The 22,986-nt window shown below is 46.7% G+C and overlaps 1 protein-coding gene across 3 annotated transcripts in view; it reads right to left on the bottom strand.

Annotated features, from left to right (window-relative positions):
- Positions 1-22,986, bottom strand: part of GON4L (gon-4 like) — a 70,357-nt gene that overhangs the window by 25,513 nt on the left and 21,858 nt on the right. For all 3 annotated transcript variants that reach the window (XM_077764179.1, XM_077764178.1, XM_077764177.1), the window contains 9 exons: positions 19,210-19,403; positions 18,476-18,550; positions 18,243-18,293; positions 15,524-15,574; positions 15,098-15,193; positions 14,214-14,333; positions 13,473-13,643; positions 9,724-9,916; positions 3,237-3,338 (listed from right to left, as the gene is read on the bottom strand). In XM_077764179.1, the coding sequence (XP_077620305.1) occupies positions 3,237-3,338; positions 9,724-9,916; positions 13,473-13,643; positions 14,214-14,333; positions 15,098-15,193; positions 15,524-15,574; positions 18,243-18,293; positions 18,476-18,550; positions 19,210-19,403 (1,053 nt within the window). The remainder of the gene's footprint in view (positions 1-3,236; positions 3,339-9,723; positions 9,917-13,472; positions 13,644-14,213; positions 14,334-15,097; positions 15,194-15,523; positions 15,575-18,242; positions 18,294-18,475; positions 18,551-19,209; positions 19,404-22,986) is intronic.

The following is a 22,986-nucleotide window of genomic DNA, read 5'->3' on the forward strand; positions in this document are numbered from 1 at the left end:
TCTGTGTCTCCCTCTCGCTCTGACCCTCCCCTGCTCACGCTATCTCTATTTCTCTCTCAAAAATAAATAAAACATTAAAAATTTTTGAAAAAAAGAAAGAATAACCCACATGGATTCACAGACAGACGAGAGATGAATGAAACTGCTGATAAAGCAAATAGAGGAAAAGTTTATTACAGAACCTAGGGTGGTGGGTATACGGATGCTCAATGTACAATTCTTTCAACTTTTCTATGTATTTTTTAGAAGTTCCTTAAGAAAATGCAGTGGGAGAGAAGTTTATAAAAGATAAAGGCCAGACCCCAGAAAAAGGGGACTTGGGCAATGACGACATTCTGAGAACTAAAGAAACAGTGCATTTGGCACAGCAAAGAAAAAGCATAAGGAAAGGAACATCTTTATGCACACTGGGAATAAATTACATTTTCTAGCAACAAAGGACAAACGGGAGTCCGAGGCACACTCAGGTCCAGTAGGGAAAACGTCAGGAGGTGGTGCTCAGGGCTGGGACGCATCGCCTTCACCCCGACGGGCTCCCTGACACCGGAGGTGACCCAGAGATTAAGAGGCCACGTCACAGGAGCTACAAACAAACTCTCAAGTGGGAGGAAGACACGACCACATGAAGCTTTCCAAACTCTGTGATTCTACACTTAATTTTTTTTTTTAAATGTTTTATTTATTTCTAGGAGAGAGAGAGAGAGACAGCGTGAGCAGGGGAGAGTCAGAGAGAGAGGGAGTCACAGACTGAAACAGGCTTCAGGCTCCGAGCTGGCAGTCAGCACAGAACCCGATGTGGGGCTCGAACCCATGAACCGCGAGATCATGACCTGAGCGAAAGTCGGACGCTTAACCGACTAAGCCACCCAGGCGCCCCTTACACTTAATTTTTAAGTGCTGTCATCCCCATGAGGATATGTTCTCCTGCAGGGATCATACTATGGTAACGTCAGACACAACAGGATATGACGCAGGACAGAACTGGAATTCTACACGAGTTTTTACTGAGATCACAACCCTACGACAAGGAAGGACAGGCCTTCATCCAGGCATCCCAGAGACGCTCACGATCAACGGGCAAAACCCTGTGACCGCAAACCGCACACACTCCCAGAGAAGCCACAGGCTGGGGGAGCGGCCAGGAGAAGCGGCCACCAGAAAGGACACATACACCTGTGTGGGGCGTGAGCCGGGAGAACCATCCCGGCTGGGAGGGTCCTCCTGAGAGGGGAGGCAGGGACGGTGTGCTCCGTGCTCCGGGCAGGGAGCCACCGGCAAGGAGGACCACTCCCGCGCCCGGCAGGGGGGAGTCAGCACCAGAACTGAGGCCAGGGCTTCCTGGAACAACTCTTCCCAGGGTTTCTGACACTAGACTTCCTTGGTCTTCCTCACACTTTCCCAGACCCTCCTTCAGTTTCCTCAAAGCCTAAATCCTCAAGCCTTTTCATTCTACACTGGGGTCCTTTCAACGCTTCCTCTCACCCACTTGTCCTAACTACCAAATAAGGGAGATCTTCGTAAAGGAAATGGCACGCTACATTTTTTTAATCTTTTTATTTTTTTAAGTAGGTTTCCTGCCCACACAGAGCCCAACGCAGGACTTGAACTCACAACCCTAAGATCAAGAATAGAATGTCTGGGGGCCCTGGGTGGCTCAGTTGGTTGAGCATCTGACTCTTGATTTTGGCTCAGGTCATGATCCCAGGGTTGTGAGATGGAGCCTCATATCAGGTTCCTTGCTGAGCAAGGGGCCTGCTAGGGATTCTCTCTCTCCCTCTCGCTCTCTGCCCCTCCCCGACTCGTGCTCTCTCTTTCTCAAAGTGAATAAATAAATTTAACGAAAATCAATACTTCCTGAAATACATGTGTTCTATCATTGGTAACATAGCCAATGAAGTAACTTTTAAACAAATGTCTCCAGCCAAGTCATTTAACTATTTTCCATGTCTCCAATATTTCTTTCTTTACCCACCAAGTTAAACTGGTATTAAATCAAAGTAGTATTTTTCCTTTTTTGTTTTGTTTTTAAGAGACAGACAGTGAGCAAGCAGGGGAGAGGAGCAAAGAGACTCTTAAGCAGAGCCCGACTTGGGGCTTAATCTCACAACCCTGACATCATGACCCAACCTGAAATCAAGAATCAGATACTTAAACTGACTGGACCACCCAGGTGCCCCCAAGGTAGTATTTCTAAAATCCAAATCAGTTCCTACTGATTTCCTGCCTAAAACTCTGAGCTCTTTTTTTTTTTTATGATTTATTTATTTTTGAGACAGAGAGAGACAGAGCATGAGTGGGGGAGGGGTAGAGAGAGAGGGAGACACAGAATCTGAAACAGGCTCCAGGCTCCGAGCTGTCACCACAAAACCTGATGCGGGGCTTGAACCCATAAACCGTGAGATCATGACCTGAGCTGAAGTCAGATGCTTAATCAACTGAGCCACCCAGGCACCCCTCCTTTCTAACAGATTAAAACTCAAATTCAAGGTTCTCCAGACCTGAACACTGCTCACCTTCCATACCGCTGCTCACTCGCGCTTCCACACCCAACTACTTACTAGTTCCAAGCCCAGTACTGTGGCTTCACCCATGATTTGAGAACACTCTTCTACCTGTTTGCAACTTCCATCTGTCCCCAATCACCCCAAATCTTTTTTTTTTTTTAAGATTTTATTTTTAAGCAATCTCTACACCCAATCCAGGGCTTGAACTAAAAACCCTGAGATGAAGAGTCACATGCTAGGCACCTCTCACCCCAAATTTCTTATTCTTCCTTTAAAACTGAGATCAAACGTCCCATCATGTGAGTTCTTCCGCAGCCCACCCACCCTACTGCACACCATCCGCAAGGAGATTACACCCTCTGTAGCCACTAGTAACCTTACGTACAGCCTATCATGGCACCTATCATTCTGTATTATAACTTCTTCCGTTTGTATCACCTCCTGAGCTCAGGTCCTGCAGGGCATACAGGCCACTCCTTATTCATGGTGGCATCCCAGGAACTATCTCTGCCAGACACTGGACTCAGTGTGAGACTGTGGGATGTATAAATGAATGACTGATAGGCTTCCAAATACACATGTAAATTTAAAGTGTTACAGAAATAAATGTGTAGAGTAAGGTTAAATGTCTCAACCTGAATGGGCTGTAAACATCACTCTCAAAAATCTACAAAGTAAACAAAAGTAGATGTGGAGCAAGCAAAAGCAGGTTCACAGAAAGCACAGACTCACTGGTGATCCTCACTGCCCGGTCGGTGCGGAAATCCTCTGTGTCTGGCTCATCAAGGTCTTCCAGGAAGTTGTACTCTGGATCGTCGTCATCATCGGCCTCATCTAGGAAAAAAAAATGCCACACACTCAGTCCCCACTCTGAACTCCCATCTCTAGTTAAAATTTAAGATTTTCAGCACTGTAAGAATCTACTCCAATAAAGCACATTTATTCTTAAGTTTTTAAATAACTTTTTCTTCTCCCCCCATGGTCACACAGCTCGTTTCCCGTAGCTGACACATCTCACCTACTCTAAAAAGCCAAATTCTTTCCTTCCTTTAAAAAAGACTTAAATCTGCCAAACTGCAGCAAAAGCCAGAAAGCTGAACATATAATTTATCTCGTGACCATACTTTGAGTAAGTAGTGCACCTCATGAAAAGAACACTTTTGTAAAACTACTTTTATAAAAGCACAGAGGGGCATCTGGGTGGCTCAGTCAGTTAAGTGTCCAATTTCGGCTTAGGTCATAATCTCGCTGTTCAAGAGTTCAAGCCCCACGTAGGGCAGCAAGCTGACAGTGTGGAGCCCGCTTAAGATTCTCTCCTACCCCTCCTCCACTTGCACTCTCTCTCAAAAATAAATAAACTTCAAAAAAATAACAACAGGGGCACCTGGATGGCTCAGTCGGTTAAGCATCTGACTTCAGCTCAGGTCATGATCTCGCAGTCTGTGAGTTTGAGCCCTGCGTTGGGGTCTGCGCTGATAACTCAGAGCCCGGAGCCTGCTTCAGATGCTGTGTCTCCCTCTCTCCCTCTGCCCCTCCCCAGCTTGTGCGCTCTCACGCACGCTCTCTCTCTCTCAAAAATAAGTAAATAATGGGGTGCCTGGGTGGCTCAGTCAGTTAGACATCTAACTTCGGCTCAGGTCATGATCTCACAGTCCGTGGGTTCGAACCCCGCGTCGGACTCTGTGCTGACAGCTCAGAGCCTGGGGCCTGTTTCAGATTTTGTGTCTCCTTTGCTCTCCCCTTCCCTACTCACACTCTGTCTCTCAAAAATGAGTAAACATTTAAAAAAAAATTTAAAACTTTTTGAGAGAGAGAGAGAGAGAGACCGCGTGAGCAGAGGAGGGTCAGAGAGAGAGGGAGACACAGAATCTGAAGCAGGCTCCAGGCTCTGAGCTGTCAGCACAAAGCCCGACACGGGGCTCGAACTTACAACCCGTGAGATCATGACCTGAGCCGAAGTCGAACGCTTAACTGATTGAGCTACCCAGGCACACCTTTTGTTATTTTTATTTTTAAGTAAGTAAACATTAAAAAATAATAAGTTTAAAAAATAAATAGGGGCACCTGGGTGACTCAGTCAAGTGTCTGATTTCAGCTCATGTCATAATCTTACGATCTGTGAGTCTGAGCCCCACATCGGGCTCTGTGCTGACAGCTCAGAGCCTGGAGCCTGTCTTTGGATTCTGTCTCCCTCTCTCTCTGTCCCTCCTCTGCTCACGCTGTCTCTGTCTCGGTCTCTGTGTCTCTCTCTCTCAAAAATAAGTGAATAAATAAACCAATAAATGGACAATAAAAGAAAGAGAACTAAAAATATACAAAAATAGCACACATTTGGTTATATTCAGGCACAGGAGAAATCCTGGTGTTTCTTTATGACATAAGTTTCTCCAGTGCCGAGCCATGATCTCTAAATAAAACCCGTGAAGGAGTCACTGGATTACAGAATTGTTACACGAAGGTGGTATTTTTTCCAGGACGTTAGATGAGTGCCGTCTGGCAGAACATTCTGCGACGGTGGAAATGTCCTACGCACGCATGGCGCAGTAACAGCAGCTTCCGGCAACAGGCGGTGCCTGAAAACTTGAAAAGCGGCTGGTGCCACCAAGCAGCTGAATTAAAAAGACAGAAAACCAAGAAGTCCGCCAACGGAGGACAGCCCAGTTCCTTCCCACTGTGCAGCCACTGGCCGCGAGGGCTGAACGTGCGTATGTCGCAGCAGAAAACGTCGCGGCTGAGTGGCTCCGTGCAGGGAGCAGGTTACAGGGGCAGAAGGACCCAGGCCCTGCCGCGGGGAAACCATCCAGGTCCGGATGTGCTGAGCACACACAGGAAGTAAGTGACGGACAGAACTAACTTTCTCACTTTGCACCCCTCCACAGTATTTTCCCTTTTTGTAAAAAATGAGTACCTTCCATTAGAAATGAAAAAATATACACACATTTTTGATTCATTATTATTGGAAAATCTGTTCTGATTAACCCCAATCAAAGCTGATATTTTTTACTCAACGTTTATAGTCAAGTTATAATATATTAATTTCCACTGTCCACGAAGTAGCTATTTAAATGTCAAGTCTTTTCATCCATTTGTGCATTCATGTCCCCAATAAAAACTCTTCAAATCCTCACGCAGGGACTCCTGTCTTCCCGAGCTCTAGGGACTCTTCGTGAACACCTCCTGATAAACACACCGAGTGAGGGATGCCCTGTGGGAAGGGCCAGGACAGGCAGACAGCGCGGGCGGGTTCGAGCCCCACCTCTGGATGGGAGGCCGGCACCAGACACGCCGCACCGACGGGCCAGCAGAGACTCTCCGAGCACCCGTTTGGCAAACACGTTGAAAAGTCTTTCACGAAGGTTTCTTCTGAGCTCTCAGCTCTCAGTTCCCTGGCTGTGGCCTAGGCCCTCACTCTCCAGCTGATGCACAATATCGGCATCCACCCAGCTGACCTCAGTCTGTTCTCCGCCTCCAGTGCTGTCTCTCAATTATTTTTGGCAAACAAGGCTCTCAATTTTAATAATATGCAGATCAGATGGTACCAGGAACATGTAAAAACAGCCACGTAATGCTACAAAAACAGACCAGCATATGGCTAAAGATAGGGACTGGGATCTGCATCTGCATCATTTCCTATTTGTCCGCACTCAGTTATTCAGCTCGTAGATGGCGGGGGGGGGGTGTCCACACCTTCCCTACTCACTGGCTCTGTGTTCTCTTTTTTAATCCATCCTAATACATAAACAACAACACAAAAAATACTGAGTTTTAACGAAAGAGGATCTCCACCCTCCCTACTAACCGTTACTCCATTTTCTCAATCTACCCTCACCATACACGCTCACTTCTCCCAGATCAGCAATGAGTGAGAATTAGATCCCTAGGCCACACTCGTTAAGAGATTCTGATTCAGTCAGTAAGAGGGGAGGCCCTGGAATCTGTATCTTTAATTAACACAACCCAGCACGCACACCTTTCTGGTTCTAGGGATGATGCCATGAGCAGCACGACCTTGGATCCCAAACTCCTGACACCTGAGACTCTGGCCTTTCCTCAACAGCCACCAGCCAAGGTGACAGAAACCAGGGAGAATCAGGGCACCAAAGCTGCCACCACGGAGAATGCCACGAGGACCTGCTACCGTCATATTGGGCCTTAGCTCCAGCCTGGGGACTGAGCAGCAGGCTTCCCGAGGCAGAGTCCCATCCACCTAACACTCCAACCCTGACACCTCCTTCACTGGGACACAGGCCTTGAACACGGAGCTGGGTTCGAACCTTAAGCAGGTGTAACACTTAGCAACGCAATGAAATTCTGAGATATCTGTGAAATGGAAAGGACCACACTTGTCCCGGGCATGGCTTTCTGCGGAGATTCTGAGCCTGGGTGTCATGGAACTTGGGGTGGGTTGGTAGGAAAATAAATAAATGAACACCAAGAGATTTACAAATCCTGAAGTAATATTCAATGAAAAAAATCTGTGATCCCTCTGGATCATGAAACTGTCATTGTGAGGAGGGGCTTTCATAGTTTTGTTGTTCTTGTTGTTTATTTCTTTGAGTGAGGGAAGGGCAGAGAGAGGGAGTGGGGGGGAGAGAGAGAGATTTCCAAGCAGGCTCTACACTGACGGACTGAGCCACCCAAGCACTTCTCATAGTTATCTTCATACTATGATTTCTGTCCACGAGGCATGCACTGTCACAGCAGAGAGCAGAAGACTCCTAGGAGGACATGCCCCACAAGACCCTAGTCCACAAGGTCACCCGTCCCCTCACTCACCCGCCCCCCTCCTCACAGGCACTGCTGCCAAACATCCTTCAAAGTCCGTCTCAATTACCACCTCCTTCACAGGGCACTCTGACCATCCTGAACAAGAATTCTCTGTCCCTCTTCTAGAACCAGCGTTTCTGCCACTTTGATGGCGTAAGTGAGTTTCTTCAACTTCATTCACCTGGAGCGAGTGGACCAGGCAGCATTCATACACGGCTCAATCTGACAAAACGATCATGCTCCTTTCCCTTTCAGGATCCGAGCACAGTGCCTCATAGAAGGAAAGTAGTCCAAAACATTTGCCAAATAATGTATAATATAATTATTACAGCTTCCTAACATATATTCAAGGAGGGGCGAGTGGGTGGCTCAGTCAGTTAAGCGCCCAACTCTTCGTTTTGGCTCAGGTCACATCTCAGGGTCGAGACATGGAGCCCCGTGTCAGGCTCCGAGCTGGGCGTGGAGCCTGCTTGGGGTTCTCTCTCCCCATCTCCCTCTGCCCCTCTCCCTAGCTCTCGAACACACACCCTTGCTCGCTCTCTCTCTCTCTCTCTCTCTCTCAAAAAAATAAATAAGGTATATTCAAGGACTAACTCTTTTTCATTCACTTATCCTGACTTATTTCTAGCCTCACTACGAAAATATTTACTCAGTCTATGTCCGTCAAAGCCATTCATTGTTTATCTTGAACGATTACTCTTTTCAACACATAAGTCTTACAATAGTCGTTCTCAGAAGACAGGGAAAAGAACAAAAGATGGGCTCTGCAGGTTGTCTGTAAGTGGATTTTTTTTTTTAAGTGTGAGTCTGCCACAAGACAACCAATAAGAATGTTCTGGTCACTCTCCACTAAAAAGTCAAAAAGAAACCCTAACAAATTTGCCCGATTCCATCAAAAGCATGTGACGTCATCCGGAATCCCTGTAGACTAAGACCACCTCTTACACCATCTAGAGCTCAAGAAGCTTACTGCACAAACTCAGGAACGATACCCAATTAATTTCCACTGTAGTACACATAGAAAATCACCAAAGACAACTTCCATAACATTGATTTCACTAGATTAAAGTAGCAAATTCCTGGGGCACCTGGAGGCTCAGTCAGTTAAGCATACGACTTTGGCTCAGTTCATGATCTCCCAGTTCATGGGTTTGAGCCCCACGTGGGGCTCTGTGCTGACAGCTCAGAGCCTGGAGCCTGTTTCAGATTCTGTGTCTCCCTCTCTCTCTGATCCTCCCCTGCTCACGCTGTCTCTCTCTCTCTCTCTTTCAGAAATAAAACATTAAAAAATTTTTTAAATAAATAAAGTAGCAAATTCCCATAATATTCTAGAAGAGTGAAGGTTGCGGTAGGGGTTCTCACACCATGACCGCACGTGGTCAACACTGTTTCTGTCTGAGCGCTGCTCCGTCCCCACCTCTGGAAACAGCATCACATCTGGAACTGCCTGCCCCCCCTCACCACTGCTGGTACCACCGACGCCATGGGGCACCAGGAGAGCAGGCCCGTGACCGGAGCTCGCTCTGAGCTGAGCTGGCGCATCTTCCAGACGGGGGCCTGCAGGAGGAGCCCCTCTGGTGTGGAGACAAAGCAGGAAGTGAATGGTGAGCTGAGGACCACAGTGCCCGCCTTGCACGTAAACAGGCCTGGGCACAGGACTCACCCACGAAAAGAAGTCGAGACACTGGCTCCAGAGATGGAAGGAGCCACTCAGGGCCTCGAAACCACTGCCAGTTCCCCTGCCCTCCCCAAGTCCAGTTTCATTCGACGTACACGCAGCACAGTGGCGGCTGGCACTGCCACGGGCGTCACATAGGCCCCCGACTGACACAGCAGTCCTCGAGCTGGGCAGCGCACCCTCGGGCAGGCACATATAAAATTATCTCTGCATTTATGTTTCAGGGGACACCTCTTAGCTTTCCAGTGGTTCTCAAAAGGCCTCCGAACCAGTACCCCGTAAGGAACACAGAGCCCTACGCGGACAGACAGCCCGCACGCGCGCCAAGCACAGCACAACACAGTAGCGTGTCGGATCGCCACGCTGTGCACCTGCAACCAATGCAGCCAGTATGTCAACCTTGCTCAAAAGGAAAGATTCTCCCAAAAAGAGAAGGGAACTTCAGCACTGATATAAAGTAAATTGCGAGTTCATGGAGCGCCTGGGGGGCTCAGTCGGTTAAGCGTCCAACTTGGGCTCAGGTCATGATCTCACAGTTCGTGGGTTCAAAGCCCCGTGTTCAAGCCTGCTGACAGCTCAGAGCCTGGAGCCTGCTTCAGAGAGCAGGCTCTCCCCTGCTCACCCTCTGTCTCTCTCTGTCTCACTCTCAAAAATAAAGATTTTTTTTTTAATTTTAAATAAAGTAAGTTGTGAGTTCAATAAAATACTTAAGTTCAGCTCCGACTCACGGAGCTCCGACCAGAGTGGGGAGCGCACACACACACGGCCACTCACCCTCGTTCCCCACGTCGTCGTTCATGAGCCCGCCCAGCCACACCTTCCAGTCCTCGTCGTCGGCGGTGTTGGGGTCATACATGTCCGGCGTGATGTCGGGAGCCCGGAGCTCCGCCTCCAGCTGCCCTAGGGGCACATCTTTGAGAGGCATCTTAGAGCGGGTCCGGAATGCAATGAGGCTGTCGTCCATGGGCTTGGCAACAAAGAAGGGTGAACACGTGTCACTCAATGCCTAGAGCTCCCAAATTCTCCAACCTCCTCGCACCTCCGGCTACCCCTGCACTTCCCTTCTTGGCTTCATTCACAAGCTCTCCTCTCCCAAAAAGCTGGGTTTCTTATTCTTTGAGAAACGGTAAGGACAATGACATCAGTTTTAAAACCCACATTTTAGGGACACCTGGGGGGCTCAGTTGGGTTGAACGTCCATCCAACTGCTGACATCGGCTCAGGGGGTGATCTTACGGTTCCTGAGTTCGAGCCCAGCATCGGGCTCTGTGCTGACAGTGCAGAGCCTGCTTGGAATTCTCTGTCTCTCCCTCTCTCTGCCCCTCCCCCACTCACACTCTCAAATAAATAAACATAATATAATAAAATAAAATCAACATTTCAGTAACATCTGTAACAGCTTTACTGAGATATAATTTCCATACCATAAAATTCATCCTTCTGACGTGTATAACTGAGTGGGCTTCACTGTATTCATAGAGCTGTGGGACCATCACCAGTATCTAATTCCGGAATATTTTCTTCACCCCTAACGGAAATCCCAATCCGATTAGCAGTCACTCTCCCTTTTCCCCTCTCCTGGTCCCTGATGCCCGTAACCTATGTTCTGCGTCTACACTGGCGCGTGCGGGACGCAGCATATAAACGGACTCATACAGCACGTGCGCTTTTGCCTCAGGCTTCCTTTACTCAGCATGATATTTCCAAAGTTCATCTCTTCTGTAGCCAGTGCTGACTGTTCAAAGTCCGCACATCATTCCTTTTCATCGCATGCTAATGTCCCGCTTACACTTTGGTGTATCCACACCTCAGGAAATGAAAATCTGCTGTTTCCACTTCGGAAAGGTTATTACGAGTAACACCACAATGAACGTTTGCGTACTCATTTTTTATTTGGAGATATGTTTTCAATTCTCCTGGAGTGGACTTTCTGGGCCATAGAGTAACGATGTTTAATTTTTGGAGGAAACACCAAACCGTTTCCCAAAGCAGCCGCGCCATTTCACGCTCCCGCCGGCACCGTGTGCGGGCCTTCCACCCCTCCACGTCCCTGCCAACGTCTGCTCCTGTCTGTGCTGTTCCCCCCCGCCGTTCTGGTGGCTGTGAGGTGCTGTCCCATGCTTCGCATTTGCATTTTCCTAATGACTAATGATGTGGAGCATCTTTTCACGTGCTGATTGGCCACCTGTAGGTCTTCTTGGAGAAGTATATCTATTCTTATCCTTTGCCCATTTTTGGCTATTCTGTGTCCCTTGCATTTCCACGTGAATTTCAGGATAAGCTTATCAATTTCTTCCAAAAAAGGAAAAGCAGCTGGGCTTTGGACAGGGGTGGTGCTGGAGCCAGAGGTTAGTTCAGGAAGCTCTCTCTGGATGCCTGCAGCTATCTGCTAAGTCTTCTGTCTCCTCCCCTGCTCTCCCACCTTAACCATTTCCCACACCTTAACCAAAGTGGAGTTTTTAATTGTTTTTAATGTTTATTGATTTTGCATGTGTGCATGGGTGTGGTGGGGTGGGGGGGGGGGGGGGAGGGGCAGAGATGGAGAAACAGAGACTCCCAAGCAGGCTATGCACTGTCAGTGCAGAGCCTGACGAGAGGCTTGATCTCATGAACCATGAGATCATGAGCTGAGCCAAAATCAAGATTAGACACGCAACCAACAGCCGCCCAACATACGCCTGATGAACAGCTCCTTCTAATTCAGATCTGGGCTCAAAGTCAACAATCCTGAGATCAAGAATCACATGCTCCACTGAGTGAGGCCTTTTCTGATCATCCTATGTGAAGTATCTGATGGGCATTACCTTACTTCTCTTTTATTCAGTTCTGACTTGAAAAGATTTGTTTATGGTGTCTCTCTCCAGTAGACTATAACCTCCAAGAGGAAAGACTTTTTCTGTCTTACGCTGCTATTCCCCAACTTCCATCATCCAGGAAGTAAACGAATGTAAAACACTACCACCCTCTGAACACTATGCACTTGGCGCCAAAGCACTGTGATTAAATTAAATAAGCCTTTCAGGGGCATTCCATTCAATATTCTGTTTTTAAATTTTAGAATGGACATATTTCTCATTAACCTACAAGACTGATGGAGGAAACCTAGAGCATTAAAACAAACTGGCTGTATGGTGGAATTTGAAAAGTCCTCAACTGACACTGACCATAGCAATGACTGTTTCAAGCAAGTATAAACAATGGATGCTTAGTGGGCAAAAAGATGTTTGGCCTCAAATTATATCCCATAAGATACATATTAATTTAACGATGGAAAAATAGGAACATTATCAGGAAGAAATCAAGCAGACATCACTGTGACCATGTGACCACACTTCACACAGCGGATGTCACATGTCTCCAGACAGGATGCACTAGAATGGACATAATTGCTTCTGTGCGGCCTGTGCCAAAAGTGCATAACCTGAATCTAATTATGATGAAATATCAGAAAAATCGAAATTGAGAAATATTCTGTAAATAATAGTCTACACAAATAAAAAATGTCAAGGTTATAAAAAACAAATAAATGCTAAGAAGCTGTTCTAGACGAAAGGAGGCAAAAAGGGGCACCCTGGCTGGTTCAGTCAAAGGAGCAAGTGACTCTTGATCTCCAGGTCGGGAGTTTGAGCTCCATACTAAGCACAGAGATTAGTTTAAAATAGAATAAAATAAAAATAAAATAGAATAAGATAAGATAAAGTAAGATAAAGTAAAACAAAACAAAACAAAACAAAATAACAGACTATGAGATAAGACACCATGTGTAATCCTGGACTGGGTCCTACATCACAAGAACTTGTATCTTTTGCTGGAAAGGACACTATTGGGACAACTGGTAAAGTCTAAAAAAAGACTTCATTAGATTAGATAATATTACTTCTTGTCATAATGGAATGTCCTATTTTATTTTACTTTTTTTTATGTTTTATTTATTTCTGAGACAGAAAGAGACACAGCGTGAACAGGGGAGGGTCAGAGAAAGAGGGAGATACAGAATCTGAAGCAGGCTCCAGGCTCTGAGCTGGCTGTCAGCACAGTATCCTATGCAGGGCTCGAACCCACACATGAGATCATGACCTGAGCCAAAGTCAGACACCCAACCGACTGAGCCACCCAGGTGCCCCTGGAATGTCCTATTTTAGAGAATACATACGCAAGTGTTTGGGGGGTAAAAGAGCATCGTGACTACAACATTAAGTGACAGGAAAGCAAGTGTGCAGACAGAAAGAGAAAGTGGCACAAGCTACAGCGCAGCCGTGGTGAAGGTCAGGACGTGGGGACTCGGCTAAAGGGAACGTGCCCTGTGTTCCAGTTTGAAAAGTTCTCCATCACGTACCTACTACTTCCCCAGGGGCTGTGATTCTCCCAGTAAAGCAGCCTGAACCAAACAGAGGATCAAAGACCTGCAATTTCGTTGACTTCCTTGTTTACCAGAATTGCCTGTTCTCTCCTCTCCCTTCCCAACCGGAGCAGCCGCTACATGACCCCATCAACGTCACCAGCGACAGACGTACACTGCTCACCTGGAAAGAGTCCATGCACACCGGACTGGAAGCCAGCTCCTCATCCACGGCGTGCAGCTTCTCCATGAAAGTGCTATCCCTGCTCTGCTTGGGCTTTGGGGGAGGCGGGGGCCCCATGGGCACGACCTCGGCGCTGATGTGCCTGACGGCAGGTGTGGGGACTTTCTCAGCCTGATTGCAAGAGGAAACCATGTTAAAAAGTGAAAGGGAAGGAGGAAGGAGAAAGAGAGGGAAGAAGAAAAGAGAAACAGAAGAAGCAGGGAGAGAAGGGTACATCTTTCATATGCCAGCAATCCTTCTCTCCCTGTGTAGACAGAGTTATGTAAAAACAAACACGCTGTCAATTATATTAATCTAATTAGGCTCTATCTTATTTCCAATGAAGCCAACGGGATGCTACCTAAATGATCGAAAGTAGAAAATCTAACAAAATGGCTTTAGGACAACATTAGGAAAAAGACAAAGGTGGGAGAAAAGAAACCGCAGTCACCCGCATCTGGATGCTCAGAGGACTCAGAAAAGCATTCTCCCTATCGCGGAGTTTGTTTTCCTCTCAACTGCCGGCCGACTTAAATAAGGACTCTGAAATCGGAACTGTCTGACGAGTCACAGGCACCGGGAAGGCAACAGCAGCATCACGGTCCCGAATCTCGTGTGCTCACGGGGGCCGGCTCAGCACCCCACAAAGCCACCCTCCGCGCGGTCACATCCCCCTCGCCGCTCTCGCCCGGACCGACTCACCTCCGACAACACGCCGCCCTCCTCGTCTGTTTCGGTCACCTCCGAGGGCTGCCTCAGTCTGGACTTCTTGGCCCCACGTGGGGACGAAGCGGTGCTTTCGACATCACTTTCCAATAAACTCTACAAAACAAACCCAGCTCACGTTCACGTTCCTGCCCCCGCCGCACTCCGCGGCGTCTGAAGGACCTCAAGAAAATGAATCCATTAAAAAAAGAAAAAAGAAAGAAAATGAATCCATTTAATCAGAGTAAAAGAAAATAAAACTCAAACAGAAGTTTAATATTCGGAAGGTGATCAGATTGGTATCATCAGGATTATAAGACGCTGGTTTAAAAATCCTGTTACAAACAAGTCAAACAATCACTAAGAAACAATATTACACAGCAAAGAAAACGAACAAACCGGAGCTGTCAGCAACGGTTCAGAAGAATCACGAAGGGTTAATGATGAAACAAAAGGACAGACAAAAAGCCGGACGCTGGGGAGCGCAAACCCGGTCCGTCACGTGGGCTCGGAAGCAGCGCGCGCAGCGCTGCCCACCTGGCAGCGGAGCTACAGGGAAAGAGCAAGCGGTGCGTGGAGGCCACGTGCGGGGACACTGGACAGCGTCTGGGGAGCACTGGCTTTATCACTGTTTAAGCCGAACGTGAAAACGCTTATTCTGTGCGCAGTTCTAGACGTTGGGTGTGTTGTGCTACTTCACAATAGAAGACATGAAAAGGGAGTAGAAGAGGAGGAGACACCTCGCAGTCTGGGATTTATGCAACGAAATGAGCAGAAAAAAGAAGTGTGCCTCGGTCCTCAGAACCGATGACAGCACTAGGAGGCCTTGCAGGGCCTCGTGTCTTGTCCATTAGCAGCGAACACTCACGGGAGCCACTGACCTCTTCAGCCGTCTCATCTTCTTCTTCATCATCTGGCTGGTACTCCTCATCTGAGGAGTCGTCTTCTTCCAGGTGGATATCCACAAACTGAGGGGGCTACATAAGCACAAGTACAGAAAGAAATGAAGTTACAGGACACACAAATCATACGTATTTGGAAAGTAAGAGGAAGAAAGCAGAGCAGGAGAGACAGTAATCCTAACAGCATAACGAGCAGCTGCAGCAAGTTAACAAGACACAGGGTAGAGAGGTTCCTAGCATGAGAGTCAAACCTAAGAGGAACGGAAAGGAAAAAAAACAAAGATCCAATTAAAACGAAGATAGATTCCCCTCTCCCCCAATCCCAAATTAAACAGAAAGGAAGTACTTAGGTTTCAAAACTGATAAAGTCTTTCTAGAAAAAAGAATTACCTCTTCCAAGTTTACCTTAATTTCATTGGCCTTCTTAATTGGTGAAATATTCCATGTTGGAATTACCTACCAACAAAGAATATAAATAATTACGTTCTCTTAACCGAAATAGACGGTTTTTCATTTTTACCTTCTCTTCACCGTCACAAAGAGCCGCCCACATACCTAACATGCAGGTGCAGTGATCAGGGAATATGAATTCTCTTTAAGGGTACGCGCTCAATTATTTGTCGAAACTTGTCAGAAGAAAAGGAGAGAACAATCTACTTCAATCTAGCAGTTCTTCCTTAAACTTAGTAAGACTCTCTATTATTAACTATAAATAGAAAAAGCATCTGCCTTGCCTACTTTATTTACTTATATATTTTAAGTAAACTCTACCCCCCACTGTGGGGCTTAAACTCACGATCCTGAGATTAAGGGTCATATGCTCTTCCAGCTGAGCAAGCCAGGTGCCCCTGTCTTGCCTACTTTATATCACAGCTTGGGGTGATGTGGAATAATGAATTTGAAAACTATGTGTGGGGCATGTGGATGGCTGAGTCGATTGAGTGTCTGACTTCAGCTCAGGTCATGATCGGACAGCTCATGAGTTCAAGCCCTGCACTGAGCTCTGTGCTGACAGCTCAGAGCCCGGAGCCTGCTTCAGGTTCTATGTCTCCCTCTCTCTCTGCCCCTCCCCAACTCATTCTCCCTCCCTCCCAAAAATAGACATTTTTTAAAAAACTACTTATAAACTATAATAATACACATACCTAAGATACTATAGGTGATAGCCTTTTTGACATCAGATTTTTCTAATCAATTACATAATCCAACGTAAGTATGCCTCCCAAGAGCCAGCCTCCCATGCCGGACGCTGCCTCCCATGACCAGTTCTTTAGGAAGGATTTAGGGGTAAAGTATCAAGTTGTCTTCAACTTATTTTCAAATAGTACAGAAAAAAAAACAAGAGATAGACATAAAGATATAAAGGAATACGGCAAAATTTTACAGTTGTTAAATCTAGATGAACTCTAGATTCACTATAAAATTATTTTAATTTCTTGTATGTTTTAAAATAACAGAGTTGGGGTGAAATGTTGTTAAAGAATTTTTTTAAGCCTTTTACATGCTGTTGACAAAAAATGTCCCTGGCGCAATTTCTTGACCATTTAAGGTGACCCAATGAAAACCGGGTTATGAGCGCAATTCAAGGAGCCTCAGCCTCTCCATGCCTCCTCCTGCGTGTTCCAGCCCCTTCCCTTGCTCTGTTGAACTAGGCCCAGTATAGGGTACAGTGGATGATGTGGTTCAGGTCCTCAGCCCTTCCCACGTGTTTCTAAACCAATCCGGTTCCCTACCGCCAAATCCATCCGAGAGGCGGGGCAAGGCAGACTCGCCAGGTGTGCTCGAGTCCGCCTACCCAGCATTAAGAAGCAGGAGACTTGGACTTCAATCCCTGCTCTCCCACATACACTAGTGTCTTGGGCTGTCTGACTTCTCTGTTCTTATTCACGGTTAGTAAATACAACCCAGAGCCCACTTTGGATCTGTTTCCAAATCAAATACGGAATTAATTTCAATTATACTCTGTACGTCAGGCCGACTTCACAGAACTCCCGCCTCACTGACAGCTGCTTTCATCATAGCTACCACATGCTCATTTGTGATTACTTCCCAGAGAAAGATGAAATTTCACTAAAGACAACTGGGGTTAGCTGATTACACAAAACAATACAATGGCTGTCAAAAAAAGCCAATGCAATCCTTGGCTGCATTAAGAGCAATATGGCCCGTGGAACCTGGAGGGGATAACCTAACTTTACTCCATATTAGTTAACGTCTACAGCAGGACACTCCACTTGAGGCACACTTTTAAAAGGACATGGACAAAGTAGGCACATGCAGAAGGATCAGATTCGTGTATATACCCAAAGCCTCCTCACACGAAGACCAATAAAAAACTGGGAGACATTTATCAAGAAAAGAATATTACAAAAAGACGTACTAGTTTTCTTCTACTAGAGGAAAGGTCATGTGGACTTATTTCTTCTATACAGCTGCAAAGAACAGAACCGGAAAAAGACAGTAACTCCAAACGCACCATGGGTCCACATGGCCAACCTTCCCTACGACCGGAGAGAAAGTGGCCGCCTTGGGAGTACCGCTTGCCTATCACAGACGCCAGGCACAAACTGGACATGTGCTTGCTGAGCAGGATTTAAAGGGGTCCCAGCATCTGCACCAGAATACTCCAGAAGTCTTCAAGTGGCTCTCATCTCTCCGTGTGCAAAACAGCTAGCTGCTGGTTCCAACAATGCATATTCCCAGGCCTTACTACCAGCTCCCTGCTCCGGGTCTGAGGCGAGCCAAAGAACACGCACTTCCCGTGAGTAGTCCTGAGGGACCCCACACCAGGGCCACCTTGATGCAAGTGCTCCCTGGAACATACTTTAAAAAATACTACTCTAAACGCTTCGCCATATGTAACACAAATAGGATAACTGACCCTGCTCGGTGCTTTCAACCGTCCTAAATGGTTAGCTACCCAGTACCGCTAAAAAGCAAGACATCTACACCAACTGAGATGAACGATAATGATTCCGTGCATTGTCTCTGCTCATCTTTCACAGGTATTTCAGGACGCAAACCCAGGCCATAATATCTCCTTCCTATATTTTTTCCCCTGCAAATAATCTGTACTTAGATTTTATTTACCAAACTAAATGAAGAAAAAACACAGAACACCCACCACTCCTTTTTCCACCACTTCCTTCAGTTTAGAGCGTGTCATTTTGGGCTCCTGAGGCAGGGAAAATGAAAAGAAAACAGTCAATAAAAACCATCATGTGTACCTGAGGTTTTGAGATGCTACCTCTGCCCCCAACCATCAAGCTATTTACACACTCCCAAGTAACATCCTGCGTGCGGCCCCGTTACGTAGCTCTGTTCCCTGACATTGAAGGGTAACAATCGACTACTCACAAACATGGGCATATCTTCCGTCTCACTGATGGCCGCTTTCATCATAGCTACCACATGCTCATTTGTGATTACTTCCTGGAGAAAGATGAAATTTCACTTTATGCAACAAAGATGCATAATGTAGACAATACTCAGTCCTCCATAACCCTGCTAGAGTGGACACATGTCCACTCCATGTTCCCCATGGAGTGGACAGACGAGAGCTAGAAAGTGAAATGGCTTCAGACTACGGTAAAGCCAGCTCTGGGCAGAAGCACACAGCTCAATCTGTAATACAGCAGCAAGTGGACAGATCCCACTGGCAGCTCCCAGGAGCAGGAATGAGATTCCGAGGTAACGGGCTATATGCTTCAGAGAAACAGTAATGAGCAACAAAGGTTTTGTAAACGGCTGTCTTGATACGTATCAAAGAACCGTATCGGTAAATGTGCAGTGTCGATTGTTAACCTGGCCTCTTCTCAGACCTGGCAGCCCACCAACGGTCCGCTGGGAACATTATCATCTCCGAATCTGCTCAACAGGAGGACAAACCAGCCAGTCAGTGGAGGAAGCAGAGGAACAATTTAGCTTCCCAGTTAAGTTCTTTCTTCACGTGTGTGCAGAGTCCCGGCGTGTGCCGCGTGCAACGAGAAAGCACGGTGGAGGGAAAGGGGTGCTGGCACGGGCACCTCCCAGCACCAACAACCCACACCGGCCCCGAGAGCTGCCGAGCGCCTCCGAGCGCCCCCACTCACGTGCAGGATGTTGCGCACGTTGACGGCGGTCAGGTTGTGCTGCTTGGCGCCGTCCTCCAGCGTGCGGTCCAGCACGTCGTCCAGCTTCAGGTCGCAAGCCCAGGTGCCTTCTTCCTGACCCCTTCCATCTCGTTTCCTCTTGGTCCCCTTTTTCCTTTTTCGCCTTTTCTCGCTTTCTTCACTGCCTTGCTCTTCTGCAAATAAACCAAGACAGCATCAGAATCCCCAGAACAACCGCTCCAGAACTTAACCGGAAAAGCCAATCGTAAATGAAAAGCAAGCCTCCAGCTCGCGGGGCTGGGAAATCAAAGACGCCTCCGGTACGGCAACAGCGACGGAGTGCGTAACACTGGCATCCGCTCACCATCTGTCGTGCGTCCTGCCACACACTGTGTGTGTCTTTATTTAGTCCTCCTAACAACCCTGGGAGCCAAGAACTATTATCTCTCCCGTTGTGCAGACGAAAAGACTGAGACAGAGTAAGAAACTTTGCCAAGAGCTAGTAATGACAGAGCCATGCTCTGAAGCCACATTCTCGAGCCCTGGAGCCCAGTCTTCCCTACTGCTCTGCACCGCCCAGATCGTACGCCAGGCACCGCGGCCCTGTGCCCAGTTCTGGGCGACCTCGGCCAGTCTCGTTTTCTTTCCTTTGCAAATGTAGATACCTGCCTCTCAGGGGTACCACCCAGATTAAGTGAACATATATCAGAGTGCTTTATAACCACTGGAATGTTATATGGTGTAATTTATCATTATTATACTCCATCTAGAAAAAAAACAAGGGGCAAACAATAAAAAATTCACTCTAAGCTGGACAAGAGGGGGGGGCCTCACAGTTCTCTCCATTCTACAAGGGAGCATATGTACAACCAAATGGGAAAATCTTCTTGATTATTAGAATCTGTTAAGTCTTGAAATAGATGATCACAAAATACCAAACTGAGGTTCTCGTCTGTCCGATGCTCTCGCCCTGCTGCCCTCTGAGAACACAGATTAGAGGATTAACATGAAGACGACCTTCTCTGTTTTAAGATTTTGTGACCTTCAAGCCATACCCTGGCAATATTTACACAGCGAAAAATTATCAGTGACTTCAAACAATTGCTTCTGCACTTGTGGACACACACCAAGCATCTGATAAATGTGTATGACTCCCAATCCAGTAATTCTTATTCTTAAGGAAACAACAGATCTGCACAGACTAATCATCACGTTGTTCATTTTGACGGTATAAAGTTCATTTATTTATTTTGAAAGTGAGACACAGAGTGCACACACAGGGAAGGGGCGGAGAGGGAGACGGAGAGAGAGAATCCCAAGCAGGCTTCATGCTGCCAGCGCAGAGCCAGATAAGGCTAGAACGAGAAACTTCAAAATCATGACCCAAGGCAAAATCAAGAGACACCCAACCAACTGAGCCACCCACGTGTCCCAACAATCATTTTAGCAAAAAGATGGGAAAAACTAAACACCCAGTGTTACAGAGACAGCGGTACCTCCATACACTGGACTGTGACTAAACCATTAAAAACTGTCTTTTTTAAGCAATTGTGGGGGAGAGTCACAAGTAAAAATTTATTTTTTAAATGTTTATTTTAGAGAAAGAGAGAGCACGTGCATGCACATGTGGGGGAGGAGGAGAAAGAGGGAGACAGAGAATCCCAAGCAGGCTCTGCACTGACAGCACAGAGCCTAACATGTGACTCAAACTCATGAGTCATGAGCCGGAGTTGGACACTTAACCTACTGAGCCACCCAGGTGCCCCAAAAATAACCATTTTAAAAAATCTTTAAAAAAAAAAAGAGCTTTCAGGGCACCTGGGTGGCTCAGTTGGTTAAGCATCCGACTTCAGCTCAGGTCACGATCTGACAGTTTGGGGGTTCGAGCCCCACATCGGGCTCTGTACTACCAGCTCAGAGCCTGGAGCCGGTTTCAGATTCTGTGTCTCCCTCTCTCTCTGACCCTCCCCTGCTCACGCGGTCTCTCTCTCCCTCTCAGAAATAAGTAAAACATTAAAAAAAAATTTTTTTAAAGAGCTTTCAGTGAAATAGAAATTTTTCTGATGATTTTTAAGTGGGAAAAAAAAAGGTAGAATTCACACGTGCGTGTCTTATAGTAATGTCACCGACACCTAATGCATGGCTTCAAGACGGCACCCGCAAAGGAAATGTGGAACCCTGTGAAGTCCCTTAAGGGTTGATCAAGCTCTTTCCTGATGCCTGTTCGAGAAACAGCCACAAAAGGGGAATGATAGCACACGGCGCACGACACAGCTCCGCAAAGGCCTCTGTACACACATCTTCCCCCCAAGTGTCCCTTTCACCCCACCGGTTCTCTGTGGACCCCCACACGCCTCTCTCATCCCGTCTCCTGGATCCCCGCTCTGTGCCCCCCTCCCGCTCGCACCCCCTCCATGCAGAACGACCTGGCTGGGTCTTGGCTTCTGCCATCTGCCCCTGCCTCCTCGCCCTCCCCGAGCGGCACTGCAGCAGGCACCCGGCAGCCACAGAACGATTTCTGACCCTGAGGGGCTCTGGCTCAGCTTCCACTCACATCCTACGTGTCACTAGCCACACTGCCAACTGCAACACTGACCAAAAACACTGTGTCCAAAGAGAGGACACAAGTTCAAACTATTAATACAACACAAACAACAAAGTTTGTCAACAGGCCTCACCAAAAAAATAAAATCTTTCTAAAATTTAGATGTACAAAATGTAATCAGAATTCCCAGAAATGAAGGCCAAGAAAGGAAACATACAATGGAAACAGATAAATTTTATAAAACTGTATGTAGTTAGGTGATGAGGAACCAACTATCCTTTAAAACAGAGCTTCTCACAGCCTGGATGGCTCAGTCAGTTAAGTGTCCGACTCTTGATTTCAGTTCATGACCTCGAGGTTCATGACTTTGAGCCCCACATCGGACTCTGCACTGACAGAGCAGAGCCTGCTTGAGATTCTCTCTCTCCGCCCCTCCCCCCTCAAAATAAATAAACTTTAAAAAAAGAATGTAGCCATCATGTCAAATATTATGAAATTTCTAAACTTTCACTCTCAGCTTCCATAAATTACTTTGTTCAAACTAGTTCTCAAGCTGACAAAGGTTCTAAGACCACATTTGAGTAGCACTGCTTTAGGATATACACTGAAAAACATTTAGCCCCACCAGAAATAAAATTAAAAATATAATATAAAAATAACTTAAATGAAGAAAAATAAAAATAATAATGAAAATGAACTGTGATGAAAGTTCATCATGAAATTTGCTTTCTACACTGTTTATTTTTTTAATTTTTTTTATTTATTTCTGAGACAGAGAGAGAGAGAGAAAGAGAGAGACAGCGTGAGCAGGGGAGGATCAGAGAGAGAGACATAGAATCTGAAATAGGCTCCAGGCTCCAAGATGTTAGCAGAGCCCGACGTGGGGCTCAAACCCACGAACCGTGAGATCAGGACCTGAGCCGAAGTTGGATGCTTAACTGACTGAGCCACCCAGGCGTCCCAATTTATTTTTGAGAAAGAGAGCGAGCAAACTCATGAATAAGAGAGGGTTGGGGGCGGGGTGGAAAGGATCCTAAGCAGGCTCCACGCTGACAGGAGAGAGCCCAATGTGGAGTTCAAACTCACGAACTGTGGGATCATGACCTGAACCGAAGTTGGACGCTTAACCAACTGAGCCACCAAGGGGCCCCATCATAACATTTAAATAAATTAAAATTAAATTTAAAAATTTAAATTTTTTTAAATGGAAAAATCATCAGAGTTATCATAAT

The sequence above is a fragment of the Crocuta crocuta genome, unplaced genomic scaffold (genome assembly GCF_008692635.1).
Source record: "Crocuta crocuta isolate KB4526 unplaced genomic scaffold, BGI_CrCroc_1.0 scaffold528, whole genome shotgun sequence".
Classification (NCBI taxonomy): domain Eukaryota; kingdom Metazoa; phylum Chordata; class Mammalia; order Carnivora; family Hyaenidae; genus Crocuta; species Crocuta crocuta.